Below are 13,448 nucleotides of genomic sequence, written 5' to 3' on the forward strand. Positions count from 1 at the left end.
AGAGAGAGAGGGAGAAGGAGAGAGAGAGAGAAGGAGAGAGAGAGAGAGAGAGAGAGAGAGAGAGAGAGAGATAGAGAGAGAGGGAGAAGGAGAGAGAGAGAGAATAGAGAGTGAGAGATAGAGAGAGAGGGAGAAGGAGAGAGAAAGAGAAGGAGGAGTGAAGGGCATTGGGGGAGGAAGGGCACGTCTCATTTCACCTCCACTCCTCCTGCAGCTGTTGCAGGGAATTGTTCATCATCACTGCTTATCAATTATCACTCCTCCTAACCCGTCACTTTCACTGATACAACATTTACAACCAGTAAATATTCATTAAATCAAATGTATCAAATAAATCTGAATTTATCTAGAATGTGTTGTTTATTCCAAATGCACATGTATATAATGTGTGTAATTAACTATAATTACATAATTACACAATTAATGGCAAAATGGCAAAAATGGCAAAAAGTTATATGAAGGCGCGCTGGCTTGGTGGTAAACTTTCACCTTCCAGTGCTGAGGTCTTGGGTTCAAGTCCCTGTCTGGGTGTAGTTTCCATATGTTGTGTGGGTTTCCTTTGGGAATCCCACATATAACAACGTATAATATAACAAAATAATCACATACTATGTATCTGAACTGTGTAGCCTCTTAAAAGAAAATACATGCAAAATGAATATATTTTACTAGGGCTGTCAACATTAAAGCGTTAACTCACACAATTAATTTGAAATCAGTAACGTGTTACTATTATTTTTTAACGCAAGATAATTACGCAACCAAATTTGACCTCAACTCCTTCCATAATCTGCCCCATAATCAATTTTATAAATTATTTACTTGCTTTTAAGAGTTCAGAAATCAATATTTGGTGGAATAAACCTGGTTTTTAATCACTGTTTTTTTCATGCATCTTGGTATCATGTTCTCCTCCACCAGTTTTACACACTGCTTTTGGATAACTTTATGCTGCTTTACTCCTGGTGCAAAAATTCAAGCAGTTCAGTTTGGTGGTTTGATGGCTTGTGATCATCCATCTTCCTCTTGATTATATTCCAGAGGTTTTCAATTTGGCAAAATCAAAGAAACTCATCATTTTTACATTATTTTGGTCTCTAAACTCTAAATGCTAGACTGTACTGTAAATGAGGGTTAACCTCAATGTACTCCAGAGTGAAAATAAAGGATCATTGATTTTGATTGATTAATTAGAATATCCACTTTCAATAATAATATATGAATAATTGCTATATATATATATATATATATATATATATATATATATATATATATATATACAGCAGCATAAATAATATATAAAAAATATATATATAATAAGTCAAAAGTAAAAGTTGAGTTTATCAGACATACAGAGTAACAGACAGACAGACCTAAAGGCCTAAAAATAAAAAAATAATAATAAAGTCACATGACTTATAGGCTGAAATCCATTAACAGTTGTGGTACAGTAGCCGTGATGCTGCACGTATGGAGAGCAGGATTGAGTTTGGTGAGACATAAAGCCACATAATTAGGCCTGACTTGTCGTCCCTTTCAGATATTTATATTTAACCAATCATTAATTTAAATAGTCACTGCATCTATTCCCCCTCTCTCTCTCTCTCTCTCTCTCTCTCTCTTTCTCTCCTGAGCGCGAGCGGAGGATCTAATTACGAGTAGATTCATATCTTATTAAAAACCTTTCTTCATGGCTGGCCGGGTGCCAATCTCATCCCAAGTCATTTAATGTATGAATTCAGCTGTTACCAAGTCTTCATTAAAAATGCAAACAGAATATTTGTCTTGCCGTATCCTCTCAGAGACACATTTCTACACACTGCACACAGGAAAAAGACCAGTGTCGTTTTGCACAGTCATTACCATCACCGTGGCTGTTTAGAGCTCGGTTTAAGGAAACCGTTCGCAGCACAGGAAGCGAGGCACAGTTGGCAGAGCTGAAGACGGATACAAGTCGAAATGGAAGCTGCAAATCTGACAAAGTGTTTCTTTCAAGAGCAGATGTTCTCCCAAATAAAGAGAAGGCCAGATGGGCCACACTAGGCAACTAATAACGCAGCCACAGCCACAGAACTATAACTGCTATTATTATCATCCCAGAGATATTACCCATCATAAGCTTCAATTATTCTGCAAGGCATCCCATAAGGATTCTTTTACAACAACAATCTGACTTATATGGGACATTAGGATGCAAATATTCAGGGTTCATAAAAAGAAATAGTCTACAAAAAGGGAACAACAAAATCTAAAAATAAATTATTGGTTTAATAACAGAAGAACTGCTTTTAACCCTTTGAGAATGCCCCCCCCCCCCCCCCACCCCTTTGTTTCACCATGAGAAACAAAGACAAAAGGTACTTCAAGGACAATGGTTTGAAAAACAATTGAAGAACAATGACCACTCTATAAAGTGCTTAGATGTTTTTAGACCAAATAATTTTCTAATAAGTTATGAGATTTCATTTATATATCTCTTTTTTATATGGATGGATTATTGTCCTGAAAACAGAACTGTGACAGAAACATTTTTATTTATTCTTATATACAGCTCTGAACAACAACAACAACAACAAAAAACTCTAGAATATAATCAAGAGGAACATGGATGATCACAAGCTGATCCTCAAACCAAACTGAACTGCTTGAAAGTTATCCAAAAGCAGTGTGCAAGACTGGTGGAGGAGAACATGATGCCAAGATGCATGAAAAAAGCTGTGATTAAAATCAGGGTTTTCCACCAAATATTGATTATTTCTGAACTCTTAAAACTTTAAGAATATTAACTTTTTTTTTTTATTATTTGAGATCTGAAAGTTCAGCATCTTTTTTGAAATTACAATATTTTTTATTAGGAATTTGGGAGAAACGCCATCCGTAGTTTATAGAATGAAACAATACTCAAATATATACCCACCCTATAAAACAAACCCTATAAACCCTAAACAACTCAACCCCGCGTTCCAAATTATTATGCGAATTTGATTTAAATGTCATAAAGATTATTTTTTTCTGTTTTCTCACTTAAACTCATGGATGGTATTGTGTCTCAGGGCTCTTTGGATCACTGAAATCAATCTTAGACACCTGTGATAATTAGTTGCCAGGTGAGCCCAATTAAAGGAAAACTACTTAAGAAGGATGTTACACATTATTGAGCAGGCCACAGGTTTCAAGCAACATGTCATTTGCATCGACCATTTAGGGAAATCAGGGAAAGAAATATAATTTGCATAATAATTAGGAACACAGTGTAAGCTTAGAGAACTGATTCTATACAGTGATATATATATATATATATATATATATATATATATATATAAATATATATCACTATACTAAATATAGTGGATGTATACTAATCTAAGTGGGACATCACCATTATCTTCTGAAAATGGATTGCAGATGAGAGCTTTAGCTCAGTAGGGTGATTCTACATTGTTTGGAACCACTTTAAATTAAGACTACCCTTATAAAGGGTTTATAACGGGTTTATAAATACGATTATTAAGTATTATTGATTGGGTTTTAAAAGATAAGCAGTGACAACACATCGATTGAAAAGGCAACAGTGATCTGTTTTATTTGCTCAGTCGTTTAATTAATAGTAAATAGTTAAACATACTTACAAATAAATTAATAATACAGGTTCTCTGTTGCCATTTCTATCTGTGTTGTTTATTATTTATTAACTTCTTATTAATGAGTTCTAAAGTATTAGCAGCCTAATTAATAACCATTAAAAATCTCCTTTATAAATCATTCATAACCCCTTTATAAAGGTAGTCTTATTTAAAAGTGGCACCCATTGTTATAAATAATTAAAATAGGTTAATCACAGCGCTGTATCCCGGGCTCTGTGAACTGACCTGGTCTCCAGAGGGATGTTGCTGTTCAGCACCCAGTTATTGTGGATCTGGGAGCCGTCTGGTTGGCCGGCGCCTGGTTCAGAGCCCTGGCTGGCCTGGCTGCGGACGGGCATGGTGTTTCTCTGCAGCGTGACGTGGGCGTAGGGCGCCGGGCGGGCGCAGGTGCAGGCGTGTGGGGGTGGAGGCGGCGGAGGCAGAGGTCGGAAGGTGAACTGCCTGGCTGGACTGCTGGGAGGCTCTACAGAGACACACACACACTCAGTGAACAAATCAGTTCATTTACATTTTTCCAACAGTGAACTAAATTAAAAGTAAAACCAAACCAAACAGGGGTGAGCAACGTTTATATCACACTCTAAAATTTCAATCACATATAATTAAAATGATTATTTTAGGAAAGAGAGACTTTAAAGTGGTTATTTAACTAATTCACATCCCTGTTCTTTTATCTCTATTAATAATGCAGAAATACACAGTGAAATGCATTCTTCTATTGCTCTTTTAGCATTTAATGGTGTCATTTTATAGCATATTGATTTGGTTTCTTTGATAAGGCTTTTAATTGTGGTTTATGCATTAAAAATAATGTTTAAAATATAGTTGATTTATCATGAAAACTGATTAGAAGATTTTACTTGTTGATGCACACAATGAAAATATTACTATTTTTTATATCAATTCCATACTATTTTGGTTAATAATTAATACAATAATGATGTGCCTGAATATATGTCAGAGGTAGAATAATAAAAAAAATACAGTATGTGTAAATCATGGTTCAGTTTTCAACTAGTGTTGCCTTTACAGCACAGATTTTACAAAAAAAAAAAAAAAAAAAAAGCCCTTTTTAGCCCTATCTGGACAGGATTCATTTCACACTTCTATTCAGTGATAAAACTCCTGCATACAGGCTGAAATTGAAAAAAAAAAACAGGAGGAGCAGTGAGTTTTTTTTTTTCTTTTGGCTTTCTCGGTCACATGACATCACAGCGTTCAGTAGCTCCTCCATTTCCACTCGCTGTTGTGTTTTTGCGTCAATCTTCGTGGAAACGTGCTGCGCCCAAAGTGTAATTACGGTGCGCAGCAGTGGACAAATAGCTTTTTTTTTTTTAAATATGAGCTGACAAAACTTAGAGATGTGCGTCTGAACTTTTTAATAACTTAAAAAGTGCACAAGAAGCTTATTAAAAAACACTGTTTACATCCTATAGTGCTAGTTTAAGCTCTGAGCGCCGCCATTACTGTACTAATATATATATATATATATATATATATATATATATATATATATATATATATATATATATATATACTCCGCATAGCCTGTCTCCTGGAGATATCTGGAGATGTCTGTAACAGTGGAAAAAGCGATTTATTGGGGCAAATTATGTCCTGTGACTCGCAGTCTGAAGGCTGTTTGGACAAACTGTTAAAATTTCTGGATCTCAGAAAGCTGTGGGAGAGCGGAGGTGAGCTATTCATCAAAAATAAGTACTTTTTATCATGTTTTACTACAACAAAAGTCTTACATTTTACACCGGAGTTCTCCTTTAAAGCAGCATAAACCAAGCATACTGCTTCTTAATACTGAACTCATATTCTTTCCCTCAGTGTAAAAGTTTCTACCCAAAGTAAGACTGTATGAGTGTCCATAACAAATGGGCTTATTTGTTGCAGAATCTTTGGGTTCGGCTCTCCTGATCTGATTTCAGATATGTGTAAACACTTTGCATACATATTCCGAGATGATGTGCTCACACTGAGGCAAATGTGAAGTGTGAAATAAGAGTCACCACAAAGGGAAAAAAAAAAACAAAAAAACACAAGTCGCCGGCGGCAGATGCGGAGTCTTTGTGTGAAGTTTATAGGAAGGTGCTTTGATGTGTCGTACAGAGCTAAAGCAAGAGTTGCCAATCTTGCCGTTCTGCGCCGGCATTATTGAACGTGCACTGACACCATGTGAGAGCAACAAAACATCTCAAATGGCTCTAGTCTGCATTCCATTCCAAACGGAGCGTTTCACAAGGAAAAAGCAAGGGCAGGCCGTCCTTCACACGAGTCAAGACCAGAAAAAACAACATGAAATAAAGCTCAAAAACGACATGAAGACATTTCAACTGCTACAGTGAATCATATCAGCTTATCATCTGCATAAAGAATCTAAAAAGGGCCTATACTATTCACTCATTGTCAAAAAGATAGTTGCATCCAGTAAGAAACACGTGACAGGAATAAAATTTGGTGGGTTGCCATGCCATACTGTAGGGTCGGCAATTAAGTTTGGCCGTGGGCCAGATATTTTCCAAGTCATTACGTGGCAGCCGAAAAACAACAACAACAAAAAAATCTGTTTTGGAAAATGAAGTGTAAAGGGATGGAGCTACAGACTAGTAGCTCTCCAGCCCAGAGGGTTGTTGAACACAATTGCAGAACAGTTCAATACAAAGCAGATAAACCCAAGAAGAAAGGGGGATCACAAGGGATCGAACCTGTGTCGCCATGGTCGCGGTCCAATACACTACTGCTGCCCTGGCTGGTTAATTGGGACACAGCCGGGAAAAAAACAAAACAAAAAACACACTTATAAGGAGATAGGGAGCCCAAGAACGGTTGTAACGGGCGGAAACTAAAGTCACGTCGAGTGCAACAAAAAGGGACAGGGGAGGGTTGTAAACAAAAGCTCACCAGAGAAGCATTTCATTATCATTTTATTTTTTCAATTATCGTTCATTATAGTTCTAACAACCTCACAGGCCACATCTGGAGTGAAGAGTCCCGCTTTTGTCTTCGTGAAGGACAATGTGTCTCCAAAAATGTAAAAACACCAGATAAGGGACAATACTCACTGTACATCAGCTCATTATATACATTTCAACATATTGTCAGTGTTTAAATCTCACGTTTAGTGCCTTATGTTGTCTTTGCAGTGATAGTGATAAAGTACCAGTTACTGGTTATTATGAGCTGCAGTCAGGGTTGCCAGATCCCGCAAAAAAATAAAACGTCTAAAACATGGCAAAATTCAAAGTAATAATGTCTGATAATATTTTGTCTCAACTAAAGACATTTAAGTAGAATTTGCTGACAATAAAAACATCCTGCCTGTGTGACTGTCTCCTACAATATGATTTGTAATTTTAACTTGTAACTATCAAAATATCCTGCAAAATCTGGTCTATCTAGGGCCCATTGCTCTCTCAGGGCTCCGGCAGCTAATGGCAAGCTGAATGACCGGGATTCAAACTTCCGATTATATTGGCAGCGCCCTTCCCTTCTGAAACAGCATTGCAACTATTATTGCAACTATTTCTTTGGTGATGAAAGAACATTTTATCATTTTCAAAAGTTCAACTCAAGTTTTGGCTCTTATTATGTTCAGAATCAGACCGATATGAAACACCTTGTGCCCAGTTCTGAGAGTTGGGCACCTTTTTAATGAAGGTAATAAAAGAGATCCCTTGAAGGCTTCCTGAAATACGAACTCTAAAGCTAAACTATAAAAAAACTCCTCCCTCCCTCCGTCCCTCACTGCAGTATTAAAGTAAATGCTACCTCAGTGCATTGTATCACCACCAGAGTGAGTATTTTATATTCTCGTGGATCAGAAATGAATAGCAGTGTCCAATAGCAGTTTCTTGTGATTAGCTGAGGCACCACCCAATCTGAATATATATTTGAGGTACCAACTAGCATGGCAACAATGCAATGCATCATCACCAATAAGGCTCTCGATTCAAATTCAAGAATACAATCTATAAACTAGCATCCTTTATTAGCAATTAGCATTGTTAGCATGTATACCAGTTAATAACAAAGCATTATAAGGTATTTGGCACATGCAAACACTATAAAAAAAAAAAAACATGTCCACAGAAGTTGAGAGACGAGACACAGACACAAAAAGAGCTAACAAACTGTTTAATACACTGTTTATTATATTTACATATACATTTACATTTATATTTAGAGTATTTAGCAGACACCCTTCTCCAGAGCGACTTACAACAACAGTGCTCCATTGTTTACTTCAAAAGTATCGCTGGTTTGTCAAATTGATTGCAGCATTAGCTCTTAGTTAGCATGTTAGCTAGCTAGCTAGCTAGCTATCATATTAGCTTCACTATTAGTCACTGGAGCTGGATGAACTTTGCTTGAACTTTGCTCAAACTCTTTTTAAACTGATACAATATACAATATACCAGATTGTGCAAATGTGTTAGGCACCTGTGTGTATTTCAGAATAGAAAAAGCTTCTTATCTGTGAAGTAAGTGTTTATTAGCTCAGTAAAACACATTACAGCATTACAATAAATACAAACAAAAAGCAATTTTACAAAAAGCAGTTACAGCTTTTACAGCCCTGTTTTCCTTAAAACATCTCCTAATCTCTCCTCCTCATCTGAGTTTAATAGAGTTATTTATCTCTAGTTCTCATCATAATTATCAACACCTGGTTTGGTAAATCAATGGTAAATGTGATAAATCAGGTGAGCTGCTGACGGAACTGAACATAATAATATACACATGCTGGCTGAGGAGGAGCATCCAGGAGGAATCTGGAATCTCTACACTTTATTCTTCAGCTTGATTGGCTCACAGGATATAACATTAACTTCAGTTAAAAATGAGAAATCCTTGTTGTGTTTTACTGTATGTACTGTATGTTTATTTGCATCTGTTTAAATCATATGTGGTGCTTTTTTTTAAGTAAAAAACACTCGTATTGCATATTGAAATAAATGGATTAGTGTAATTTGCTTTGGTGCCTAAAACTTTTACACAGTACTGTATATATATATTTTTCTTGTACTATTGCATTTGAATCTGTGTCTATGTAACCAGGACAATCCAGTCTAAAGTCACGGTGCTTTATTCATTGTGAATGCTCTAATACACTAAAAATGTAATGTTAACCTAACATTAACACACCCCTTTTCAGAAATAGAAATATATAACCATAGCACACTGATATGTCCTGAGCCACATTCTGCAATTACTTGTGGCCCACATACTGCAAAGAACGGTGACCCAGAATTCAGCCAGATGTGGCCGAGTGCTGGGTCAGTCCTGAAGGGGTGAGATCAGCTGTAAAAGACAGCTATAATATTAAGTACAGTATAATAATAATATTTAAAGACAAAAAGTAGTACTCTGTCCCATGACTTAGAGCTAAAACATGATATATTGATCTGCAGGATATGCGTTTATGGCCTCCTGCATTTAAAGTATGTTTCAGTTCAATTTCTTTTAGAGGCACTTGTCTCTTAGCATGGACAATTCTTGCCAGAAGCTGCCGGTCACAATCATTCCAATTCACAATGCTTTGCTAATGGCTTCTATGGCACACGTGATTGAGGAAAATAAATGCCTGCAAATGGCATGACTTTGTAAATGGAATATACCATCCATCCACTCACCCTCATCGAGCATTGACTGAAATTATTGAGCCCTATTTTAGCAATCTATAGGGCACTTTTTTTTTTATTTAATTAAAGGGAACAGCAATGTTATTTTATTCTTTATTCTGTTTATTGTTGATGTAAAGGCTGCATTTGCGCAGCACAATTATTTGTTTATTTAACTTGAATTGCACACACAACACTCCTGCATGGCTAGAATAATATTGGATGGCTGACTGTTGACTGTTGTCAGGGTTTTAATCGGTCAGTGGCGCACCTGTGTTTTCCGACACCAAGATAGAAACATTTGCACCAGATATGTTCCTGAACACACCTCACTTCCAGACCACCATTTATTCCTAAACTCTGACGATATTTTAACAGCGCAGGCACAAGGCATTGAATTTCAATCAAAATATTATTTGTCACGTTCATAGTAATATACACCTGCAGTAAAATGCTTGGAACGAGAGTCTGCTCACACAATATTACTAAGCTGATTTTTATAAACTACATAATTTAAAATGCAAATATGTCAAGATAAAAAGAATAGGTAAAATACTAAGATTTACAATGTAAAAACCTGCAGTCAACAAAACATATAAACAAATATATTCTAAACAAAAGATAGAAGGATAAAATTAACTTTAAATATATTTTACAGATTGCAAAAAGTGGTAAAATGTGAAAAAAGAATGTTAATAAATATAGAACTGTGGGTATAGGTATAATATAATCTATATATAATCTATATCGTCGCTGTCCTATGAAAAACACTTATCTCCATTTTTGTCAATTTTTAGTTTACTACATAATTTAAACAAATAAACTGTCCCTTACACTGTGCCAAAATTTCTTGATAAACAGACCAATAGAAACACTTTAAAATGACCTGAAATAAACTCTTTTTACCTTGACTTCCATTGAAAGTTTACAAGGTTTTTTCTCTCTCCTGTAAAGTTGCTCACAAAGTATGCACAATTTAAATACTGCTATTATTATCATTATTATTATTATTATTATTATTATTATTATTATTATTATTATTATTATTATTATTATTGGTTGTCTAATTGCTTTAATAAAGCAGGAGAGTAATGAAAGTATGCATATATGTATATATATATATATATATATATATATATATATATATATATATATATATATATATATATATATATATATATATATATTAATTTCAGACATCTGCATTTTTCTCTATATAGGATTCCTATAAGACTCGTGCATTAACTTATGGATTCCTATATGGATTTAATGCTGAAAATAAGAACTTGTGATAATCCCAACACTTGTGTGCCACCAAGCAGGCTGGCTAGGTGGTGTACCGCGTTTTTTATGTGTGTGTGACTGTGTGTGTGTGTGTGTGCATGCGCACAGCAGCAGCAGAGGAGCCAGATGGTACATTAGAGAGCTTAGCTGCCGTAGCTTTGGGACATGACAGCCAAAGTGCCGTAAACTTACCCAATATGACTCCTTGCCTGCACAAATAACACCAGGCCTGGCTCAGGCAGGGAAATGCAGGGATATTTTAAGTACTAGCTGAAAGCAATCGAAAGCTGCCAGTGATTCCGTGCGCTGGTCAACAGCTCTGTAATGCAGAATATGCGATATCATATTTCATCAACACTCGCCCCGGCCGTTCAAAGCCCTGCCAGCTTATGACTTCCATCATCTAACATCTGATAACAGTAAAGGATGCTCAGATCCAGGGTACGAGATGATGATTCATGATGGGGTGATCAGTGGGAAACCCCTGGCTCTGCTGAGTGAGATTCTGGTGAGCATACTCCAGCATACTCCAACAGTACTCCAGTAGTACTCCAGTACTACTTAAAGTAAAAATTTACTTTAAAAAAGTTTCACAACTTTCTGCATTTGCTTTCTTTAAGTAAATTTAATTTCAGATAAATTTAAGTAACTTCAACTCAGTTTCAAGACTTAAATGTTACACAGAGTAAATAAGTGAACTGAACTTCAGTCAATCCTTTCTTTAAGTAAACTTTACTTCATTACTTTATACTTTATAATTTATACAATATTATTATATATAATTTTAGCTAAAACACATTGAAATATTTACATAATCTCAAAGATTTATTTTGTAAACAGACCAAGTCTCACTGTCGCAACACATGTATGGCATGTAATACATTATTTTCAGTATACTAGTACAAAGAATGTATTACATGCCATCCATGTGTTGAGACAGTGTAATATGTGTGTTTTAACTAAACTATTTAAATTTCAGGAATTATAATATATTATGTATTATAAATTATTTGAGTAATATTGTATAAATTTAGTAATTGTAATTAGGTAATATTGTTTGCAGAAATGAAGTAAAGTTTACTAAAAGAAAGGATTGACTGAATTTCAGTTCATTTATTTACTTTATGTAACATTTAACAGTCTTGAAACCAAGTGGAAGTTACTTAAATTTATTGGAATTTAAATTTACTTTTTTTAAGTAAATTTTACACATATTTTTCTTTCAGTGTAGTACTAAAGGACAACAGTAAATAAAAAGAACAATTTATAATTTTCTTTCCATTAATTGGCAGCTGAACCCGATGATTTTAGCTATTTTTAGACTCCACCGTCTTAAATTAAATCTTAAATTTGAAAAAGGCTAAAAAAAAATAATGGGAGGAGTAGTTCAAGAGGGGCACTGGGTGATGTATGGGTTTAGAGGCGGGGCTGAGCTGCAGCAGCAGCAGTGTGCCTCTGATAGCTGTAGCGAGACGAGGGTAATTGACCATTATTGTACAACATCTATTTTTTTTTTTTTTTTTTTTTTTTGAGAAAGAAAATAAGTAAACCCTTTGGAACTCCCTGGATTGATTCCTAATGACTTTAGGTCTAATCATTATGTAAATCGCTATTATAGGTATGAAGTCTACGAGTCTATCTAAACTAATAACACACAAAAAAAGCAGTAAAGTCAATGTCTCCTAATGAACATATTGAGTGAATATCCACAGAGCACACTGGAAAAGCTAAGTGAACCTCTGTGCTATTGATTTCTCCAGGAGATAGTTGGCAAAAGGTGTTTCAATTAAGAGACGAGATTGCAGATGTGGGTTTCTCACATGCTGTGCTAATATACAATAAAGCACAAAAAACCTGGTTACTGACAAATCTGTTCAATCTGGTTCTCTTCAAGAAAGAGACTAGTTAGTGTGAACCAGCCTTCGATATATAATTAACTTTTAGAAAACCTCAGAAGATGTGAATAAGGCTAGTTTTACACCTTTTTTTTTTTGGTTCGGACTTTTTTTTAGGCTTTTCTGTTTGATTTGAACCAAAGTAACAGGTGTGAAAAGGGTTGTGAACCACAGTCTGAACCAAAGCACCAGAGTTTAGTTCAAACAAAAGAGCTGATCGTTAAACATGGTCCAGTTCTTCAGAAGTGTGAAAACACTTTTCTAGATGGTTCAGAATTTTGGATCATTTACAGGAAAATTTGCGGCAGTCTTGAAGCAAACCAGACGGAAACCAGAGGGAAATAAAAAGGGTGTTGTGTCGAAATCCGACTCCCCTCAGTGAGGGGTCCACATTCAGCAGTATGAACACAATTGATGAGATTGGGAATTCATTAATCTACTGTAACAATAAATTTATCCTTATTTATAAACAGAATTAAAAGAAATCTGAGGAGAATCTTTTTGTTGGATTCTGACAGAGAGATAGAATTTGGCACAACCCCTCGAAGCAAATCACCTCAAAGTCGAACTGAACCTAACTAACATTCTACAAATGAACTAATACGAAGTTTATAGAGACTCCGCCCACATAGCTGATGATGATGACGACAGGATGTACTAAACTCTTTAGTCCGCTCACTAAACTGCAGTGCGAAACCGAAACTAACCCGGCCAAATGTACACAATATAACAAAGACATGAAAACTGGTGCGAACTCTGGTCCAATCCAGACTTTCAGGTGTGAAAACGGCCATAAAGAGGAATGGAGCTAAAATGATAAAGTGTCAAACCCATGCACACATTCGAGTGAAGGATATAAAAAGTGTTTTTCCCATGTTTAGTAGATTTTCCTTGGATTTGAAGAGACCTGTGGACCTGCATTTTATTTTTATTTATTTTTTTATTCTTAAATGCAAAGTAATGCGTGATTTAGGCATTTTAACTAGATACAGCTT

At 35.5% G+C, this 13,448-nt stretch overlaps 1 protein-coding gene across 1 annotated transcript in view; it reads right to left on the bottom strand.

Moving 5' to 3' along the window:
• Positions 1–13,448, bottom strand: part of LOC103038474 (teneurin-1) — a 382,057-nt gene that overhangs the window by 220,104 nt on the left and 148,505 nt on the right. Inside the window, exon 5 of the mRNA XM_049484363.1 lies at positions 3,870–4,107. Coding sequence (XP_049340320.1) covers positions 3,870–4,107 — 238 coding nt within the window. The remainder of the gene's footprint in view (positions 1–3,869; positions 4,108–13,448) is intronic.

Source organism: Astyanax mexicanus, chromosome 10 (assembly GCF_023375975.1).
Source record: "Astyanax mexicanus isolate ESR-SI-001 chromosome 10, AstMex3_surface, whole genome shotgun sequence".
In the NCBI taxonomy this organism is placed as follows: Eukaryota; Metazoa; Chordata; class Actinopteri; order Characiformes; family Acestrorhamphidae; genus Astyanax; species Astyanax mexicanus.